At 40.4% G+C, this 23315-nt stretch overlaps 1 protein-coding gene across 5 annotated transcripts in view; it reads right to left on the bottom strand.

Annotated features, from left to right (window-relative positions):
* ROR1 (receptor tyrosine kinase like orphan receptor 1) overlaps positions 1 to 23315 on the bottom strand; it is a 411219-nt gene that overhangs the window by 4975 nt on the left and 382929 nt on the right. For 4 of the 5 annotated variants that reach the window (XM_082687829.1, XM_082687832.1, XM_082687830.1 and 1 more), the window contains one exon: positions 14386 to 14651. In XM_082687829.1, the coding sequence (XP_082543955.1) occupies positions 14386 to 14651 (266 nt within the window). The remainder of the gene's footprint in view (positions 1 to 14385; positions 14652 to 23315) is intronic. The other variant, XM_082687831.1, reaches the window with a different exon arrangement.

Raw genomic sequence — 23315 nt, 5'->3', positions numbered from 1 at the left:
CAAGTACTTTGAGAAAGAGTGACTTTTAAAAATATTATATTTCAGATTTTCAGCACTAACAGATTGCATATATACAGTTCATTTACTTTTAATAAATGGGCAATTGATATTTTATTGAATGGGGAATTAAGAATATAAACTGTATATTTTGTCTTAAATTGGCTTTTTCTTGGGCTTTATTTAATGACTTAAGGTATGAGTTATATTTTGGGAGATACTTCCTAGACATTTGGGAAGTTGGGTGCTATATGAAGAAAAACATTTAAGGATGTATATCATACTTCAGATATAAATATCTTGTTTTCTTGAATGTAATTAATTTATTGGTTAAAAATACCTTTTCTGCTCTCAAGATGGTGCCTGTTAACCTAAACATAAACTATTCTATTACATACAAAATATTTATTAGTTACTTTTAAAGCAGTAATATTTTACCTGAATGAATGTTCATTTATACATTCTGATAATTATTTAAATTGATACTTAATCTCACTGTGGGAAAAAAAAAACCTTAATATTGAAACTAAAAAAATAAACAGAAAAAGAAAAAAAAAGAAGGCTGGTCACATGCGAGGCCTCCCCAGTGAGACAATTTGAATCTGAATCCTGCTTTTGCCACTTACCAGCTGTGTAACTCTAGCTACAGTGTTCAACCACCTTGTGCCTCAATTCCCCATCTGTAAAATGAGATGATTATGATGGATAATTGTACTTATCTTGTAGGGTTCTTTGTGAACTTGCAATAAAGTAGTATTTGTAAAATACTCAGCATGATGGTTTGTACATAGTAAGTGCTGTGTAACTTTTAGTTGTTACTTTGCTGTTGCCTTTCTTTTTTTTTTTAATTTTTTATTTTTTTTAATTTTTTATTTTTTAACATATATATATATGTTTATATATATAATAAACATATATTTTTATCCCCAAGTTGCCTTTCTTTTAATGCATATTTTGTCCTCTCAATCAGATTTCAATTTCTTGAAGAGAGTCATTGCCCTCATGCCAACTGATAACCCTACAGCTTCATAAGTGGCTTGTTTACTAATTGATGTTAAGACAAACAGGAAAATGTACCTAGCTCACAATGAAAATAAGTATTAAATTGTCACATTTCATCTTGGCAATAATTTTTGAAACTCACCTCAAATCTAGCCTAAATTCTAGAAGAGGTTGTTAAGAAGCAAATCATAAAAGTAATGCATTTGTACATAAAGTAACTTTTTAAAATAATCCCTGCACTTTAAATTTTTTAAAGAAAAAGAATACTGCTCTATTCCAATTAAAGCTGACAATGTTGTAAATACATATAGAATTCAGAATTCTCCGTACAGAGTTTAAGACAAGTTTAGAAGATTAAGTAAAATATTTCTCTAATCCAAACTCTATTAGTTTAAAATTCATGATGATTGGCTCTGTTCTGGGCTGATATTTTCCAGGACAAAATGCCCCTTAAGTTAATAAGTATAAATAAACATGCAGCAAAATACTTAAAAGGATAAACTAAAATTGACAAATTTGAAACATTAATTTTCCCATGCAAATAATATTTCCTATTAGAAATAGGTCTCATTTATTCGTTAAAGCAGATCTTAAGAGGTTGGTATTTGGAAATGTCTTACAGGAAAGTTACTGCTACTGAAAGTAATGGTAACACATTGCTTTAAACATTCAGTAAATTAAAATTTATTGATTCAGTCCTATTCATCATAGTATTGTAGGAGCAAAAGAGTAGAAACAACCTAAATGTGGCACCTGGGTGGTTTAGTTGGTTGAGCATCTGATTATTGATATCAGCTCAGGTCATAATCTCAGGGTTGTGAGATTGAGTCCTGTGTTGGGCTCTGTGCTGGGTGAGTAGAGCCTGCTTAAGATTCTCTCCCTCTCTCCTTCTGCACCCCTCTCCCCTCTGCTGCCTATGCTTGTGCTCTCTAAAAAATAAAATAAAATAAAATAAAACTTCCTTTAAAATAAAAAAGAAATGGGGGCGCCTGGGTGGCTCAGTGGGTTAAAGCCTCTGCCTTCGGCTCAGGTCATGATCTTAGGGTCCTGGGATCGAGCCCTGCATCGGGCTCTCTGCTCAGCAGGAAGCCTGCTTCCTCCTCTCTCTCTGCCTGCCTCTCTGACTACTTGTGATCTCTGACCATCAAATAAATAAGTTAAAATCTAAAAAAAAAAAAAAAAAAAAAAAAAGAAACAACATAAACGTCTACCTAGAGGAGACTTGTTATGTTAATTACGGTAGAACTAAAAAAAGAGTATTAAAGAGGACATTTTCTATGTACCGACATGGAAAGATCTCCAAAATCCTACTGCTAAGTCAAAAATAAAAAGCAAAAGAACAGTTAATGCTGCATGCTGCTTTTGTGTGAACGGGGAAGTGGAAAAAGAAGGAAAATATTCATGTTTATTTGTGTATATATAAAGAAACTCTGAAAGGACACTCAGGAAACAGCAGAGTTATGGGGGAGTACAGAGGTGAGAACTAGGAGAAAGGAGACAGAGTTGGGAGAGTTTTCACTTCATGCCTCTTTGTACTTTATACGTTTTTGAACCAAGAAAAAAATAAAAAAGTAAAAACATATGACCAATCTTTCTACCTGACTGAATATGTAAATTTCTTTTGCAATCACAGGTACATCCACTATTTTTCCTTTTGCTTACAGGGGTTGGATTCTTTTGGAAGCTACATTGTTCCTCAGGGAGAGCTGCGTGCAGGTGATGAGAAAGGAACCAATTGAACCAAACTTACTTTTTCTCTTCTGGCACTCAGATGATTTTTATTTTGGGGAAAGACTAATCCAAGGTGAATTTCTCTTGCATGATGTTAGGATAGGGATTTCTATCACAACATTTCCTAATGATTTATTTTATATATATATATATATATATATATATATATATATACACACACACACATATATATTTTTTTAAAGATTTTTAGTTTTTAAAAAAAATTTATTTTTAAATAATTTTTAATTTTTAAAAGATTTTATTTACTTGAGAGAAAGCGAGAGATAGAGCATGAGTGGAGGAGGAGTGGCAAAGGGAGAGGGAGAGGCAGACTCCTTGCTGAGCAGGGAGCCCGAAGAGGGGCTCGATCCCAGGATCCCAGGATCGTGACCTGAGCCAAAGGCAGACACTTAACCGACTGAGCCACCCAAGCGTCCTTTTCCTAATGATTTAAAAGAATCCAATTTATGTGAGGGTCCTATGAATGGGATAGTAGGTATTTACTTACCTTTCCACCTGAGCAGGATCCCCAGGCTTTGGTGAGAGAGAAGCCTATGTGACTGAGTAATACAATTTTTTTTTTTTTAGGGAAAATCAGAATTAGTAACTGCACTCAAGGAATATTAGACTGAGGTAATGGGAAGTTAGGACTTTTTCCTGCCCCTGCTGAAAATAATGCATAGCCAGCCAGTGCAGGATATTCAAACTATGTCATCTCTGGAGTCATACCAATCTGAATTTGCATCTCGGTCCTGTTACATTCTATCAGTACTAGTTAATATTTATATAACATTTACTACATGCTAGATACTGTTCTAAGCACTTAACAAATACGACTCATTTAAGACAACAACCCTGTGAGGTAGGTCCCTTATCTTAGTTGGTTGACCTTGAATGAGGTTCTTCACTTCGCTGAACCTCTATTTCCAAACCCATGAAACAATATAATATGCAGCTTCCACAGTGACACCAGGGATTAAATTCAACAATGTCGGAAACCAATTTCCACCTAGTAAGTGATTTTCACATCAATCTTATTATCCTTATTATGGAAGTAATCCCGGAAGTGGAGTAAATGAGAATGATTTAGACCTTTTTACAGCCTTAAGCAGTTCTAGACAGTTTTGTATAATTCCCTTTACATGTTTTTGGAAAAAAAAAAAAAAAAAAGAAGCATTGACTTTCCTCCTACTAATCTTTCCCTGCTCTCTTGTAGTTGTTGGTTTAAAACAAAACTCTTGATATCTTAAAAATCTTCAACCTCAAAACAGAGAATTTGTTTTGGATCCTGAAGGTGGGTCCAATTGGAGTGGCTGCTCCTCTAGGATTCTGGGAGATGAAGACGGGTGGAGAGAGTGAGAACCCATGTGGAAGAGTAGATGGTGGCAGATGGGACAAGGAAGCAAGCTGGCCAAACTTCTGGGGACTGGAAGAGAAGAGGGGTGGACAGGACCTTGGCACGGACCTGACACATGGCCCCTAGGGCTTCATGGCTAATAAGACTGGCTGCATTCCCCTCCACTGAGGTAAGCAAATTAGTTCTCTTCTATTCGCCTTTGGAAAAAAGAACTCTCACTCTTACCATTTTATAGATGGAAAACAAGGCTTGAGAAGTATCAAGAATTTTTAGGAGAGCCAAAAAGAGCTGCACTTTGCTGCAAGGCCTTCTGCTTTGGGCCACACCGTTCTGTCTGAAACCAGAGAAGCGTGCTGGCCTGGCAAGGCCGGTTTGACCCAGGAGGTCTCTGGAGGCTTAGCCGGGGGTCTGACACCTTATGGGGCCGTGAGGCCAGCCTGCAGGCCTTCAGTGTGTGGTCACTCCGTGAAGTTATAACTGTTCTTTATCCCCCGTTCAGGCACAGGAGAAGACATTCTGACCCCAAGTGTGTCTTGTCAGATCCCAGCTGTACCAGGTGGGCCCTCCAGCACGAAGTCGCAGCTCAGCACTGCTAGTCATACCCAAATTTGGGGATTTTGCTTTGGAAAGAAGCATGGAAGGCAACGACTGCAGCAGACTTCACAAAACCTTTCCTCGGAACACCTGTGCGGCAGCCAGCATGGAAGTACCCAGAAAAACCGCTCGGACCTTGGCTTCAGGGGAACAATTTACACAGTGATTTGCATTTTTAAAACGCTCCAGTTACTCGATACAAATGTGTCTTAACTACAGACTCATTTTCAAATTTTACATAAATCCTGAACTAGTTAAAAAATCATAAAACCCCTTCAAGCAGCAGTCAGTAGACTGTCCAGTGACGGCAGGAAATGAGCTGTATTGTTGAGGAACAGATGGTTTACATTATACAAACCCTTTAGGCTAAACTTGTTTAGGTCTGGCATATTGTAAATTATATTTTAGTAATGAAAGTGAAATGACCTCGGCTTGACCTCAAGTGGGGTTTGTCTGTTTGAACCAATGTAGTGGAAAACTATGAAAGAAAATGAAGTCATAAAGTTTTGGCAGTTCAATTTTGGCTCATTTCAAGTTAAGGGGTTATAAATCTGTTTAGTTTTTGTTTGACAAGTATTTGTCATACAGGGATGTACAAAATGTAAAGAAGTGTAAAATACACATGAGGCGTGGTGCCAAAGTAAACGAAGTACAAAGGAAAACTGGAATGAATAGGGTCCTGGGCTCCTATCTCTTTATCACTCCCTCCATTAGCTGAATGACAAGATGGGCTCCGTTTAGGGTATGCTGTAAGGCAATTAAGTACCTTAAAACCGAAACAGGCTTTCAGTTTAAATGTTAACATTTTTACTTCTCAAAGTAAACACACATCTGCCTCAGTGAGGTTTTAAAAATTATATAATTTGGGGGCAGGGAGAAAAATCAGAGTTGATGTGGAAGTTGATACGTGATTCTAAACTCCAAATCTGCCTCTTCCCTTAGACAGTTTTTGAAGAGCAACTGTATTAGAGTTTACGTGAACTCTTCACAGAAGGAAAATGAAGGGAGAACATTGTAGATGACGGTCACTTCGCTGGGAGTCAGATGTGGCTATTGTCGTCCGGTGTCTACGCTGCTGATGGAGGCCAGGCGGATGCTGGTGGCTTCCTTCACCTGAGACACATTACTACATGGGGACATGGGATCCTTTTAGCTCTATTATCTTTAGATATGAAAGCAAGGGACCATGAGTGGAGTTGTTTTTTGTTTGTTTGTTTGTTTGTTTTAAATTGTCATGAAGTAGAGGCAGTTGGATAAGGAGGACAGACTCAATGACTTTATCTCCTTCCACCTTTGGTAAGTTATACCTTAGGTGAAAATCTATTTGAAATGATTCCTCTGGGTGACATAGCTCACAGCTAACCTGCCATTTCCTGCTCGCTTGACAGAAGGGGCTGCTGTAGGAGAGGAGGTAAAGATATTGTGATGGCTCGCATTTGTGTGCAGCATGGATCCATCGATTTGTGACTTTTTGCTTCTAACCTGAGCAGGGTATGAATGCCTACGTTCGAGCCCCACTTAAAGTTGGGCACCACGAAAAAGTTGAGTGACATGAGGTGGAGGGGAACAGATCCCAGGGTGGTTCCCCCAGACAGGAAGGTGGCTCCAACAACAGATGCTGAAAAAGAGCTAAAGTTCTATTCACACGACTGACTTAAATCATCCCCCATAGTCCCTCCCTTGTTCCTTTCCCAGGCCTTAACGCTCCAAGACTGCTGCCTTTTTCCAAATCTCATTTGCTATACACTTGCCAATTCTAGCTGGACTCAGGTGTCTTCAGGAGAAAAACAGTGGCATTTTCCTCAGCCTCATTAGAATCAGAGCGGGATCTGGGGTAATAGGACATCACCAGGTTCTTTTTCTCTTTGGAAACACAGTTCTCCCTGAGATTTGTATTCCTTGGGGACTTGCTCGCACTCTGATTCTCAGGTAACTAGCACAGGCTAATTCAGAGCAGGCCCTGGTGCCCTCCCCCATCCCGAAGGCTTATTAAAACACAGATTGCTGGGCCCCAATCCTAGAGTTTCTGATTCTGTAGGTCTGAGATCCTGCAGTTCTGACAAGTCAAGGTGATGGGGGTATTCCTGACCTGGAGGCTTTACTGTGAGAATCTCTGGAATGAATGAATATGGCTTTCTGGATCAGACAATTACGAGTGGTCCAGATCTCTGCTCCTTGAATGATGAATCACTACAATGCACCTGAAGGCCCTGGTTGAGCAATTTTGACCTATAGGAGCCAGAGAAAATAACACTTGGCTGCAGAAGATGCTTCAGAAATACCAGCTAACGTAAATATAAGAAGCACTGGCTGGTATTTACTGTGTTTCTAGGCTGCTGATGTCTTAGTGAGAGTCAAGGTTTTGAAATTAAATCACTCTATACATTGGGCTATGTCATCAGTTTAGCCAATGGTGTGGGATCTTTTTAAAAAGCCAGTTGTATCAGTCAGTCAATGGATACAGTATATACTATACACCAAAGAGCCTACATACAGAAGAGTATGTGAGGACCCACGCAAGAAACATGAGGAGTGAGGACACAGCTCCTACCCTAAATGTCTGTGCTCCTCATTTAATAATAGTTACCATGTAATGAATCCTTTCCCTGTGCCAGATACTGAGACTGTAACAATGCCAATGATTTGTTTTGGATACGGTAAGTTATAAGTACTTGTACTTGAGACATAGTAACCCCTTTCATCCTTTCAGTAACCCCCAGGAAATTGGTCACTATAACTACAAGTCCCATTTTACAGATGGAAACTCTGAGAAACAGAGTGTTTATCTTGTAGCTGGTAGGTCGTTATGGCAGAATGCAGAGCCTGTCTTCCTAGTGACTACTCCACAGGCCCTTTGTTCTCTCAGTGCTGACTGCGTCAACTCATTTAACCCTCATCCTAATCCCATGAGAGTCACATTATGATGTTCCCATTTCATGGATCAGGAAATTGAGACACTCAAAGGTTAAGTGGCTTGCCTAAAGAAGCCCACCGATTAAGAGGTGATGCCAAGATGCAAATCCAATATGCCTGACTCCAAAGCTGGAGCATTTTTCTGGGAATAATTGGCATTTTCATTTTGATCCTCGAAGGGCTCCATAATTTTAAAAGCATAAAACCCACAGGCATAAAAGTGGAATGTCGAGGTATAATTGCTTCCTGATCTCTGGTTGATTCTCTGTTGTCCTCATTAGTTGACTGGGACAAATGAACACAGCAGCCTTTGCCTGTGTGGGGGCACGAGAGCGCTGGAGAGTAGAGACTTCTTAGTATCTGGACCTCGCTGTTGACAGGAATCTACTTGACTCCAAAGGCTATTTTCCATTCTTGTGCCTTTTACTGGTTCTGAGGTAAACAGTGTTCAAATTGCGAAACAATTGGTTCCGCTCCTCAACGGAAATGATTATGTTTTAAAAACTTAAAGGCCAGAGCACTTTCATGTTGGGAGGTTATGGACATTTTCCAAAGACTAAAGCCGAACTAAGTGCCTTCCAGCTTATGCCATCAAATTCTGGAGGGAGCTTCAACCAACAGTCTGCCACATTTGCCCAGAGTTCAGCGGCACTTCTCTGGAAGTGATTTCTCTTTGAAAGCAGTTCTTTTTTCTGTCACGTAACTTTCTGATGGTTCGTGTGAATGTTTGGTGGTGCCCAGGGTTCATTCTGTGGTGGTTGTTTGATAATGTCGATGGGAGAATTTCAATCCTTCCTGGAAATGGGCAGAACAGAGGCCGGTACTTCCAGTGTCAGCTTGAGCCACCAAGTGCTCAGAACTTGAGCTCAGGGGTTCGGTCAGTCTCAAAGTTAGGCAGCAGGATGCAGTGCGGAAGCAACAGGGACACACGTGGGTTCTGGACTGGGCAGACCTGGGTTCAAGTTTTCTCTCTCTCAAATCAGGCTCAAATTAGCTACCACCTATAATAGAGCCACTTCTAATACTCATTCTCCCCAGAAGTCCAGTTTCTACAGACACAGACTGGAGGCGAGGCTCTGTCCTGGACAGCCATCCAGCCCGAACTCTCAGACCCTCTCCACCCTGAAGGATTTTACCCAGGGTGTCAACAGGGTGTGGGCAGGGGCATTTATGCAAACCGAGTAGGAATGTAATACCAGAGATGTCCAAAGAGCTACCTATATTATCTTTGCTGTACTGCTTCCCTTGCTTCTGTCCTCACCCTAGGTAACGTGGCCTCCTGGATCCTAGAGTTTCTTCACAGCCCACATTTTCCTGTGCACGGCACTTGGGAGTTGATTAAAATATTTGTGGTTGTTCATATTAGCAAATGTATCAAAAATAATAGTAACTTCTAGCTATCGAGTACCTGTGAAGTACCAAATATGCTATCTCAAGGTGCCAAAAAGATCAGATGTGGGGGTGATCTGGCTGTGACTTCTGTCACCCCCTTGATCACCAAGGTTGATTCGGCTGATCTGCCTCCCTCAGAGCTTTCTCCCTCGCCTTTTTCCTTCCCTCAGTGCTCCATGTACACCTCCCATCCCGAAAACATCCAAATAAGAAAAAAAAAATCTCTAAGTACTATTTGTATCCTTGTTTTATAGGGGAGAAAACAAATGTCCAGAGAATTTGCTTAAGACCTCATGGCTGGTAATCAATGGAGCTGAGATCCGTTAATCATCTCTCTCTCTCCTTACAGTACTTGCTCTTTGGAGTGCATCAAACTACCTCCCAGAAATCAACCAAGAAAATGTGGCTGGAAAGGTAGTTAGGCCCAGAGAGTATGGATTCTTAGGAGCAGGGAGGAAGAATTTTCTAACTTGAGATTGGTCCTTCCAGATTGGGGAATTTATATCAAGTGGGAGCAAAAGCAATGCTAGAGGATGAAATAGGCATGAGAGAGAGAGAGAGAAAGAAAGAGAGAGAGAAAAGAGGGGGAGGTGGGAGAGAGGAAAAGAGGAACGGAAGGAACTAGTGAAGGAAACAGAGGCGATAGGAGGAAAGCCAAGAGAAAAAGTATTTCAAGATGGTGGTTCAGAATATCCAAGGCTCCAGGGAAATTAAGGAGGATAAAGACTTGGAAAAGGCCATTAGATTGAATTACATCACTGGGGATTCCCTAGAGGGCCCTGTCAATAGAATGATGAGCTCAGAAGTCTGGGGGTCAAAGGCTTTAAGGAGTGAGTAGTAAAGCTATTGAGGACATTTTAGCACTAAATGTGGTGACACTGGGTAAGGCCAGGGGTTCAAAGGGGGCAGCCAGACCACAGCAGAGCTTTTTAGATGGAAGCAGATTACTGGCAAAGAGGACAGGTCCAGAGAAGATCATCAAGTGTCAGTACATTCAGCAACTACTTTGGGTGGAAAGGATAAAGGGAGAGGAACTGCCTGAAAGTGAAGAAACAGAGAAGTTGGCAAGAGATGAGGGTACATTGAGAAATAAAATAGAGTCACCAGCTTCAGAACACGTGGCAAATCCTGCTTTCTACCAAATGTTCCTTATACCAGCCTGGAGCTGCCGAGTCTGACCCACAGCTTATTTGGGCTTTGGCCATGGCCCTCCCCAACCTCCAGCCCACTGTTCTTTGTCCCCCATCCCCAAACTCCCCCAACTCTTAACTTCTCGGTGTGCCTGCGTCCCATGTAAGTGAGTCACATAGAGAAGGACAGAAGCCCCCACCCCCTCTGCTGTGCTCAAGTGGGAGGCTCTGGCACTTTTTCACTCCCCAGGAGAGTGCTCCACAGCCTTCTCTCCCCTGCAGACACTGCCCTGTTTTTCAGACACATGACTACTGGGGAGTGGAGGGGGAGGGGCGAAAGAAAAGAATCCAGGAGAACGGAAGTTACGGTTTCCCAGGATTCTTAGAGAAGGTTCATTTTCCACAGTACTCTTAAAAAACACCCACTCAGATCATAAAATTTGTAATGCAATACAGAAAAGTCCTACTTAGTTCACACATCACTAGAATACTCATCAGGGGATTTTACAGAGGGGAAAGAGAAGGTTATCTTGTCCCACCGAATGGCTTGAAATCGCCTGCTGAACAGAATAAAAGGAAAACAAATGAACAGTACCTTACACAAACAGGGTCTACATCATTCTCTGAACAACTGAGAAATGTGAGACTCACAGAGGCCAAGTGACTTCTCAGGGCCATGCGGGGTGGAGGAGGTAGGAGCAGGAGGAACATCTCCATTTCCTGCCTGTTCATGGCTCCACACTGAGGTGTCTCTCTGGTCCATGGACTTCCTTTCCCCACAAATCAGCAGGAAACTCAAATCTCATGGAGGTCTAACTTTCAGCCGCCTCACCCACCTCTCCAGGGACTCAGGCTGGATCTTTCAACCAGTCTGACTGCTCTTGTGCCCTCTGAAAGGCTTCTAATCTCCCTGAGGAGACTCCTCCTAATCCAAACACTTGGGGGGGGGGTGGTTTTAGCAGCTCAGCAAGTGGAGAGAGATAGAAAGAGTTTAAACCCTCAAGGGCATGTTCATTTGGATCAATAAAAATTCTGGAGCCTCTAACTTTTGAATTGACCAGGGGAAAATAAGAGTAAGGCTCAGGCATACCTGTTTCCATACTTTATTCTTTAACATCCCGGCCCTCCAAGCATCCTTCTGATTTTACGCTGGTAGGGTGTTTGTTTTCAGGACTTCCCCCACCCCCCCTTTCTTTCTTATGTGTGTTCCTTCCTTAGCTTTTATAGGTACATGTAATATTTATGTGTCAGTGACCTTTCAAAGCACTTTTAGAGATTGGCTGTTTACAGTTAGGAATTTTCTTTAAGGTCTACGAAGTCCTTTGTGCTTTTTCCAGGAAAGGCACTCAGTAAGAACCAAAACAAACAGAATAACTCAAATTTGATTGGAGCCAAATCTCTTAAGAGAGTAAGAGAAAAAGAGTGAGCATTTGTTTTTGTTGTTTCTTTTGCCCTCCTCAACCCCGTCAAAGATACTCGAGCTGTTCCTACTTAACAGTGGGATTCGGAATTACTTAGAGCTGTTTAAGGCTAAATTCTAAGCCTTGGTGGAGAAATCTTGGCACTGGGAGATTTTGCAAGGGAAACCTCAGAAATGATGAAAACAATGTTTACTTCACTAAGTCTTTGGGAAAATTTGTCCCAGTATATTTTATTATTTAAAAAATTTTTTTAAAGATTTATTTGACAGAGCACCAGTAGGCAGAGCAGGAGACAGAGGGAGAGAGAGAAGCAAGTTCCCCATGAGGCAGGGAGCCCGATGCGGGGCTTGATTCCAGGACCCTGAGATCATGACCTGAGCCAAAGGTAGACGCTTAATGACTGAGCCAGACACCCAGGTGCCCCTGTCCCAGTATATTTTACATTTTTCTCTACAGCCATATAAGGTAGGGGACTATTACTGCTCTGACTAAATTTCACATGCCTTTGGCAGAACTGGAGCTATACCATTTAGACGTGTGACGGTTACACAAGCCTCTTAAGGATTTATCACAAGGCAGGGGGATGCCTACAGTCAGTATTCAGCCCAAACTGACCAAATGGAATCATATTCAGTATTGCCTGCCCTCTTCCCACTCTCCCTTCCCAGCATGACTTGTCCTGTGAAAAAGTTTTCACGGGGTCAGGCGAGTGCAAGGACTTTCTCTAGTCACAAAAAATCCTATGTTCACATCTCTTCCACTCTCTAGCTCTTTGATTTTGGACGATTACTCAATCTGTAGGATTCTTAGTTACTCTGGTTGTATGGTAGCCATAATCACATCTGTATTCTCGAACAGCTGCAAGGATTAAATGAGACCATGAATATTAAAGCTCTTAGTACAGTTCTCGACAATTTGTATCTCCCTCAACACACTTTAGCTTTCTCCATTTATGCCACAAAGTTCTATGAGATCTTTCTTTGAAAGACTGCATAAGTCCAAAATGTCATGCCTCTTGGACACCATGCTTTGCAAAGCAAACCTCTGCTAATAATGGAATTAAGTTGCACATGGAGGCTGACCTATGCAACTGACAGTTTTCCCAAATGGAAAGAACTCTTCCCGTGGTTCCTGCCGCAGCCCAGAGGAGTCTGTTCTGAGAGGAGACGGTGGCTGCAGCAAGATGACTGCTCTACGCCGGCTGACCTGCGTCTCTCTCCTGTCCACAGTTCTGGCGTTTCTAAAGTTTCTCAATGTTTAATAACAGAAATGACAGTTTCTCATAAGGAAACACCGTCACACCAGAACTTTCAAGCCTGGGAAGTGTAAAGGGTCAGCTGGGTGTGAGCTCCTGAATGTGCAGTATTAACCCTTCTCTTTTCTTCAAGTCCCTTGTGAGGATTAAATGTGACGTTCTCTGACATGCTGTAATGGATGTACGCTGGCTAGCAGGCAGCTAGGATGTCACAAAAAAGGAACCTCCACCTCTACCTGTCCCTCCAGCCTACTGAGTGAACCTTGTAGTCTTCAGGGTCTCTGGATTTGTTTGTTCACTGTTGTTTTTATTTTAATGGTAAAGATTCACACTGAAGAGAACTGTGGTTTCACTTGAGACAGAATAATTAAAAAATGAATTTTTAACATTTAAGAAATCCGAAAATCTTACCGACAAATATGAGTTCAACAGAAAAAAAATATATAAGACTTTTTAAATGAAACAAACAAAAATCTAACTGCAAAGCAGACTAAAATCAAATGAGGACTATGAGTCAGTCCCAATAGGCAACTCAACGAATTATTTCGAAGGATTAGTTAATTTCAGTGTGAAGATATTTTTCTCTAAGATTTTATTAAAGAGATGCAGCTTCTTTATGAAGGTCAAATGAGTAATACAGTCACTAGCCCACAGAGAAGATAAATATTTGTAGAATGAGTGAATGAATGGCCTATGGAGTTGGAATAAGAAGAAAAGACAAGCTTTTGGGATGTCTTCTAAATTATTTAAATGAAATTTCTTTGCTGAGAGGCCTAAGGATTGAGGTTCTGGCTTTCTGGAGAGAAAGCCTCTGTTGTATTTCAGCTTCAACATGTGGTGTGTGTGCTCCGTTTAAGGTAAGGACCGGTGACCCTGGGTTCATTGCCAAGACCTGGAGCAACCCACGTGTTGAGAGATAAGGAGGAAAAACGAAAAGGAAGTGGGCTGATTTAGCACAGAGATGAGAAGGCTAAGGTGGGCGATCATAAAACAGCATTCAAAGAGTATAGGAAGAACAACACTTCTCTTTAAATATGTTTAAATCAAAGAAAAATGGATTTTGGTTAGGCATTAAACCTAACTGAGCTCCTAGGTTAGGACTTAGGTTTTGTTGCTGTGGCAAAAAAGCACATCACATAAAACCTACCGTTCTTCAGTGTACCATCTATGTGTGCTGTTGTGCAATAAAAAGGAATTTTGGGACAGTGAACTGAGTCAACTATGTTTTTTTTTTTTCTCTGTTCATTTCTTTCAGTTTGACTGGAAGAGTTCAGTCTTTCCATCTTTGAAATTGTGAAAATAGCTCACACTTGGAATCTTTAGGAGAGATGATGTCTTAAAGATTCTTTCTAGTCCAGACTCCATGTTAAGGCAGTGATGGGGCTGGCCCAACGTGGACGTGGACACACTGATGAAACAATGTTCCAGCTGCCTTGGGTAAAGTTAGAGACAGACAAAATTATGCTGAAAATGAATTCTAGAGCATGTAAACTCTGAGTCTAAATCATTTGATTTCGAAGCTGGGGAGGGTGCTAAGTTCTGCTTTAACCCGAAGCTTACAGAATCTGTACAGCTCCGTTCTACTAATTTTACCTTGGATTTATATGCATTCAGCATTGACATCTTCATGTTTTGTGCTAATTTTACCTTGGGTTTATATGCATTCAGCATTGACATCTCCACGTTTTGACCTCTGACGTGCTTCGGTTGCCTCTGGACAGGCGGGGATGAGGTCTTCTGGTTATTGCGGCAGACACAAATGAAGAAGAAGAGCAGAGCAATGGCCAGAGGAATGGCAACACTTGGCACCAGTATGTACAAGATTTCCATTTTATTCTTCTCCTTGGAATCCTTCGAATCTGGGTACAGAAATAAAAAAGAGCAAAAGTCACACTAGTTTGAATAACATGTATAACATTACATTGCGTAGTTGAAAATGACCTCCTCTTCTGTGCGTACAAACTCACTGGAGAAAAAAGGAACCGTTACTTATTACAATTTGTTTCTATCAAACCTTCAACATAATTTATTGAAGTTTGAAAGTTTAAAGTTCAAGTGTTTAAAAATTGCAGAGGAACACTGTGAAACCTTCGCATGTGTGTGGGTCCCCGTCTGATGTTGCCTCTCTTCAGCAACAGACCTGCATTTCTCTGACACCTTCAAAGTTAAACGTCATGTGAATGGACTGTATACACCCAAGAGCATGCCTGTGGACCACAGGGATCTTCTTCCTTTGGCTGCTAGCCCAGATCAACCACCACAACGAGCTCTTCTAGAAATCATGCCCTTGTCTTGGCAGGTTTGGATTTACAGGGCCAGTCCTGCGTCTTCCAGAATCAATGTCACCCAGGAATCCTAGTCCCAGGGTCCATAAAGCCACTGGCCTTAGAATATGGGGGACCTGACTTAGAATATGGGGGACTGACCTTAGAATATGGGGGAACTGACTTCCTGATGAACTGGGTGACCTTGAACAGATCCTTCACCTCTCGGGGCCTCACTTCTTCTCATCTGCACAAAGGAAGTATCTACTTTGGATAATGTCTACAATTCCCTCCAGCACAGCATCACTGAAGAACTTGCACTTTTTGAAACCCCAGAATCCTTCTTAAATGATTTCATATGAACCCAGTAATTATGAGTGCTAACACTCTGAAGTATATTTTTGAAATCTTTTACATCTACTCTACCATTGCTTGGGAGAGAATATAATATGTATAGGACAAGAAGCATACTTTTAAAAAATTGATTTGAGTCTGACCTTCAGATACTTTGGGCATACAATAATAAACTCTTTGACTTACCAAACAAACACAAGAATGATGGGCCATAATTAAGAGGGGTTACATAATAAATGCCCTGATCCCCAATAACCTCATCAACTTTCTTGCTTTAAGAAATTCCAAAGGGTGAAAATTCAGATTGACCCCAAATTTGGAGATGATTATTTACTCAACCTAGAATTAATCATGTATCCATTCACTCATCCTCTCACATGTTCAGTAAGTCAATGAACAAAAGCTACTGCTGCCAAGCACTATTCTAGATACTGGGAATGTAAAATTAAATATGGTATGTCCTTTACCTTTCAGCAGCTCATGGTTGGGGAAAGAGAACAGAGAAAAGATAATTACAGTATGTTGTTGAAAATGCCACAAGGGGCCCAGAAAGTCCCTCTAAATAGTGAGGTTCCTTAGTGCATATAAATGAGAATATACCAGGAGAAAAACTGAGAGCTTTTCCACTAAGGTCAGGAACACAGCAGGGACGTCCATTATCACGACTGCTGTTCAACATAGTACTAGAAGTCCTAGCCTCAGCAATCAGACAATAAAAAGAAATTAAAGGCATCCAAATCGGCAAAGAAGAAGTCAAACTATCACTCTTCGCAGATGATATGATACTATATGTGGAAAACCCAAAAGACTCCACTCCAAATCTGCTAGAACTTGTACAGAAATTCGGTAAAGTGTCAGGATATAAAATCAATGCACAGAAATCAGTTGCATTTCTTTACACCAACATCAAGACAGAAGAAAGAGAAATTAAGGAGTCAATCCCATTTAAATTGCACCTCAAACCATAAGATACCTAGGAATAAACCTAACCAAAGAGGCAAAGAATCTGTACTCAGAAAACTATAAAGTACTCATGAAAGAAATTGAGGAAGACACAAAGAAATGGAAAAATGTTCTATGCTCATGGATTGGAAGAACAAATATTGTGAAAATGTCTATGTTTCCTAAAGCAATCTACACATTTAATGAAATCCCTATCAAAATACTATCCATTTTTTTCCCAAAGAAATGGAACAAATAATCCTAAAATTTATATGGAACCAGAAGAGACCTTGAAGAGCCAAAGGAATATTGAAAAAGAAAGCCGGGGCATCTGGGTGGCTCAGTGGGTTAAAGCCTCTGCCTTCGGCTCAGGTCATGACCTCAGAATCCTGGGATCGACCCCCGCATCGGGCTCTCTGATCAGTGGGGAGCCTGCTTCCCCCTCTCTGTCTGCCTGCCTGTCCCTACTTGTGATTTCTCTATCAAATAAATAAATGAAATCTTAAAAAAAAAGAAAGCCAAAGTTGGTGGCATCATAATTCCAGACTTCAAGCTCTATTACAAAGCTGTTATCATCAACACAGTATGGTACTGGCACAAAAACAGATACATAGATCAATGGAACAGAATAGAGAACCCAGAAATAGACCCTCAACTCTATGGTCAACTAATCTTCGACAAAGCAGGAAAGAATGTCCAATGGAAAAAAGACAGTCTCTTCAACAAATGGTGTTGGGAACATTGGACAGACACATGCAGAAAAATGAAACTGGACCATTTCCTTACACATGTGAAAATAGACTCAAAATGGATGAAGGACCTCAATATGAGAAAGGAATCTATCAAAATCCTTGAGGAGATAACAGGCAGCAACCTTTTAGACCTCATCCGCAACAACTTCTTCCTAGGAACATTGCTGGAGGCAAGGGAAGCAAGGGCAAAAATGAACTATTGGGACTTCATCAAGATCAAAAGCTTTTGCACAGCAAAGGAAACAGTTATAACAAAACCAAAAGACAACTGACAGAATGGGAGAAGATATTTGCAAATGACATATCAGATAAAGGGCTATTATCCAAAATCTATAAAGAGCTTAGCAAACTCAACACCCAAAGAACAAATAATCCAATCAAGAAATGGGCAGAGGACATGAACAGACATTTCTGTAAAGAAGACATCCAGATGGCCAACAGACACATGAAAAAGTGCTCCACATCACTCAGCATCAGGGCAATACAAATCAAAACCACAATGAGACACCACCTCACACTAGTCAGAATGGCTCATATTAACAAGTCAGGAAATGACAGATGCTGGCGAGGATGCAGAGAAAGGAGAACCCTCCTACACTGTTGGTGGGAATGCAAGCTGGTGCAACCACTCTAGAAAAGAGCATGGAGATTCCTCAAAAAGTTGAAAATAGAGCTCCCCTACGATCCAGCAATTGCACTACTGAGTATTTACCCTAAAGATACAAATGTAGTTATCCAAAGGGGCACATGCACCCGAATGTTTATAGCAGCAATGTCCACAATAGCCAAACTATGGAAAGTACCTACATGTCCATCAACAGATGAATGGATAAAGAAGATATTACACACACACACACACACACACACACACACACACACACACACAATGGAATACTATGCAGCCATCAAAAGAAATGAAATCTTGCCATTTGCAATGACATGGATGGAACTAGAGGGCATTATGCTTAGCAAAATAAGTCAATTGGAGAAAGATAACTATCATATGATCTCCCTGATATGAGGAAGTGGAGATGCAATGTGGGAGGTTTGGGGGGTAGGAAAACAATGAATGAAACAAGATGGGATTGGGAAGGAGACAAACCATAAGAGACACTTAATCTCACAAAACAAACTGAGGGTTGCCGGGGGGAAGGGGGTAAGAAGAGGGTGGTGGGGTTATAGACATTGGGGAGCGGATGTGCTATGGTGAGTATTGTGAGTTGTGTAAACCTGGCGATTCACAGACCTGTACCCCTGGGGCTAATAATACATTATATGTTTATAAAAAAAAATAAAAAAAATATTTTAAAAAAATGAGAATATACCATACAGAGTTTTTGCTTGTACACACCTGCTTTGGGAACTTGTCATTCAGTGAAATATAGTAGTAACTAAATCACACCGCCTTCTACCTACAAGCAGACTCGACACACAAAGTAGGAGGGGGAACAAAGACCTCAGTGTTGGGGCTGTGCTGTGGGTTAACCCTCAGAGAGGGTTAATACTCAGAGGAGTAAAAATTTATTATACTCAGAGTATAATAAAAATAACAGGTTTAATACTTGCTGAGTGTCTTCTAGAACAAAATGATGTTAGCTATTATTATTAATATGGGCCAGGTACTGTTGGAAGTACTTTTCATTAACTCATTAATTTTATCCTCACAACCAACTCCTTATGAGGCAGGCGCCATCCTTATGCCCATTTTTACAGGTGAGGAAGCCAAGGGGACAGAGTGGTTATGTAACCTGCCCCAGGATATGCAGCTAGTAATTCAAAAGCTGGGACTCCTCCCCTGGTTTCACAAAAGTAGGGAGGATGAGGGAGGTCTGAGTGGTGGGGTAGGAAGCTTTGCCAGGCATGTCGCTTTTGTACTCCCTACTTTATACAGTGGCAAGTGACACATAACCCAGTCATCTCTGGAGGCCATTCTGGTCGTTCTCATCCTAGGAACTATTCTTGGGTTCTTTTGTAATGACTGCCTGCATGTCTATGGGCGGATGGAGAGAGAGAAAGCGATCACATGGAAAAGTGCTTACCACAGCGCCTAACAGATCGATAGATCTTCTATACCAGGAATATAATAGATCCAGAAGAGATTATCTGTGTATCGGAGATCTATCTCTCTGTCTATGTGGACTCTTGAGAGACGATAGAACAGATTAAAGGAACTATGCATCTTCGAGTCAGAAACTTCTGAAGACTGCCTTTGTCATCATCTGTGCAACCTTCAGTAGGCACTAAGCCTCTCTGAGCAAACCCATCTGTAAAATGAGAACTGTAATACTTATTTCATAGGGTTGTTGTAAACCGTAAATGAAAGAACAAAGGAAGTTATCTCCTCTAGTACCTACTAGAGGAGAGTCACTTGATGTCACTTACCCTTAGAATAGAAAAGGATTCAGAGATAAAAACTTTGGGCTAGGAATTCTAAATAACCTTAATCAGGAAACAACCTCTCTGACCTCCATCTCCTCATTTACGTAAGAGGAATAATTGCTCTACCAATCTTACTTGTTTTTTTTTTCTTTTAAAGATTTTATTTATTATTTATTTGACAGAAAGAGATCACAAGTAGGCAGAGAGGCAGGCAGAGAGAGAGAGGAGGAAGCAGGCTCCCTGCTGAGCAGAGAGCCCGATGCGGGACTCGATCCCAGGACCCTGAGATCATGACCTGAGCCGAAGGCAGAGGCTTAACCCACTGAGCCACCCAGGCGCCCCTTACTTGGTTTTTGTGAGAGATAGTGTTCATGACAAAACTTCAGAAAATTGAAAACTGCCACACAGTTGTTGGATTATTAACATTATAAAAACACTTCCCAATTTCTCAGTACCTTAGTGTGTGCCGGGCTGGGGGTGGGGGGGATTCCCTCTTGTTATTCTTGGATTTTCAGTGAAATCATTAGGAGGGTAACGATTACAAAGGAATGAGGTTAATTTAGTACTCATGTAACGCTAGTCATTTTTCTGGCCCAGATTTTCAGCAACAAGAGAAAGTAGGGCTCTCACCTGTCTGGCAAACAAAGGAGTCTATTCTGTACTCATTCCGTATCAGATTATTCACAGAACGCCTGCGATTGTAAACGGGAGGTCTGGGACAAATCCCCCTGTGGGTCTGCACGAGAACAAACTTCAAGAAGGCGAATTCTTTAAACACAAGCAAACTTGGCTCGTTCTGATTACACGGAGCATATGCAAACGAGCCCACACTGTCTTCTCGCCAATGGAAATAATCAAGCAGAACGATACGCGGCCATGTTGGAAGTGACTGGAAACAAATTTCGGCCTAATGTCAACCTGTGATACAGCACATGTACTTCCCCACACACCTCTCTCCACATTAGGCCAGAAGGGAGTCAGTCTGACTCAAGAAACTTCAAATAAAAACATTCCACAGAACAACTAATGTTACTCATGGAAAATTAGAAAACTAACATTTGCTCAACCTCTTTTTAACAGCCTTGTGTTTTTATTCATCACTTCAACCAGTGACTTGGTGTCATCTCGGTTTCACATGTAGATAAATTAAGACTAAGAAAGAACAAAGAATTTGACAAAGCCAGAAAGTGGTGGAGTCTGGGTTGGAAAGCAAGCCTGTCTGTCTTCAGTGTTTCTATGCTTTCAAAATTATATTGTTAATAAAAATTAAAATACTGTATGGAATTGTTCTTCATCATTCTCCTTAAGATTCCAAGGCTCCCTTTAGTGAGGGCTCATAGCTGGTGGGGATCACACTATTAAACAGAATCACATTAGAACAATGGACTCTATTCTTACTAGTCACTTTAAAGGGTAATGGACACCCTCAGTGTATTACAATGAAAACTGGCTGAAAATTAGAAGGGTGAAGATTTTTAATACTTTGAAATAGTTGTTTAAAAGTTAAATGCACCTATTGGTTACATCAAGTTAAATACTTGGGATTTTTTAAACCAATGATTTAGTCTGGATCACATGATTAATTTCCTTTTAAAAATCAACAATTGGTTATCACAGTTCGCATCTGACATTCCTATTTTATTTTTACAAAGATATTCAATACTTTGATTGGTAATTAAATATAACAGAGAAAATACTTCTTTCTTATCCTGGGGCTTAAAACAAGGTAAACATGATTTCTTATTCAAGAGGTACTTTCATAAAGTGAAACATCATCTAATTTATTACTTTTAAGTTAAAACAAAAAAAATCCTTAGATCTTCAATATGGCAAAGGTGGGGGAGAAACCTTATAGGTCATTAGAATTCCAAAAATAAACAAATAAACACATTAAATTATAGTCTTACATGAAAAAATAAAAACGATAGAAAACAAATAGGAATTGCTATCATCTATTATTTGAAAACTACAAAGTAAGGGGGTCTGTAGCAGATGGGAGCATGCACCAGTGATATTCAAACATATGCCAGGAAGACAAAGTAGAAAACGTGTTAACTAGGTCTTCAGTTGGTATGCTAGGTCCGTCATTAGGTCTCTCAATTCAAAGAGGAAATACTAAGAAGATGATCTGTATTATGCATTCTCAAATTAATCCTTAGAAAGACTCTGATTGGCCATACATGGGGATTAAAATTTTTTTTCCTCAGCAAATTTTTTCAAGATTTTTATTTATTTGACAGACAGAGCAAGCAGCAAACAGAGCAGCAGAGGCAGAGGGAGAAGCAGGCTCTCTGCTGAGCAGGGAGCGGATGCGGGGCTTGATCCCAAAACCCAGGGATCATGTCCTAAGCCGAACGAAGGCAGACACTTAACCGACTGAGCCACCCAGGTGTCCCTCTTCAGCAAACGTTTTAACCACAATAACCACAATGTTTTTACCACAATAAGTGCTCATTTGTGAGCACTTGAGAAAAATCTTAGTAACCAGAATCCACATGAGTTCACTAAAAGTTTCTATAAATTCTTAGGACCACAGTTTTCTCTATAAAAGGAAAGAGTTGGGCTAATCTTTTCTCTTTTATTGAAAAAAAGTTAAATTACAGTAAAAAAATAACATTTACCATCTTAACCATTTTTAAGTGTACAGTTTAGTAGCGCTAAGCATATGCAGATATTCATACAACAGATCTCCAAAACTTTTCCATCTTGCAAAACTTAAACTCTATACTCATTGGAAATAACTCTCCATTTCCCCCTCCCTCTAGCCCCTGAAAACAACTGGTCTACTTTTTGTTTCTATGACTTTGATTACTTTAGATACCTCATACAGTATTTGTCTTTAAATGATCGGCTTATTTCACTCAGTAAAATGTCCTCAAGTTTAATCTATATTGTTGCATGTGTCATATTTCCTTTTTAAGGCTGAATAATATTCCTTTTTACATATATACTACATTTTCTTTATGGATTCCTCCATTGATGGGCTTGCTTCAACCTCTCAGCTATTGTGAATAATAGCATGATGTACATGGGTATATATCCAGAAGTAGGATTGCTGGGTTCTATGTCTCACTGTGGTTTTGATTTGCATTTCTTTAATGCCTGATGATATTGAACATCTTTTCATATACTGTTGGCCATTTGTATACCTTCTTTGGAGAAATGTCTGTTTAAATCTTTTGCCCACTTTTTAATTGGGCTAATCTTTAAGTGCTAAAATTCAATAGGTTTTATAAAATCAAGTCTCTTTCATTTTGATAGGATTATTTTAGAGTGGTAGATCAAGCGCATTTAAACTTTTAGCAAGACATTTGATCAGGTGACCCATGATATCCTTATGTACCAAAGATGGAGGGCTAGATAACAATATCATTAGATAGATTTATAATTTACCAATAAGCTGGTACCCTAATAGGGTTAATCAGCAAATCTACCTTAAATTGTAGAAAGCTAAGCTTGAGCAAACCTGCCTGTTTGACATTATCATCAACTATTCAATAATGACATATCGATCAAACTTGAAAATGACTCAAATCTAGGAAAGATATCTGACTATAGAAATAAAATTTTATTTTCATTTATTTAATATTTTATTTCTTTGACAAACAGAGAGACAGAGTGTACAAACAGGGGGAGAGGCAGACAGAGGGAGAGGGAGAGGCAGACTCCCCACCAAGCAGGGAGCCAAATGAGGGGCTTGATCCCAGGACCCTGAGATTATGACCAGAGCTTAAGGCAGAGGGAGAGGCAGACTCCCCACCAAGCAGGGAGCCAAATGAGGGGCTTGATCCCAGGACCCTGAGATTATGACCAGAGCTTAAGGCAGATGCCA

The sequence above is a fragment of the Mustela nivalis genome (assembly GCF_964662115.1).
Source record: "Mustela nivalis genome assembly, chromosome: 10".
In the NCBI taxonomy this organism is placed as follows: domain Eukaryota; kingdom Metazoa; phylum Chordata; class Mammalia; order Carnivora; family Mustelidae; genus Mustela; species Mustela nivalis.
The sequence above is the reverse complement of the archived record's forward strand: the minus strand, read 5'-3'. Positions and strand labels throughout refer to the sequence as shown.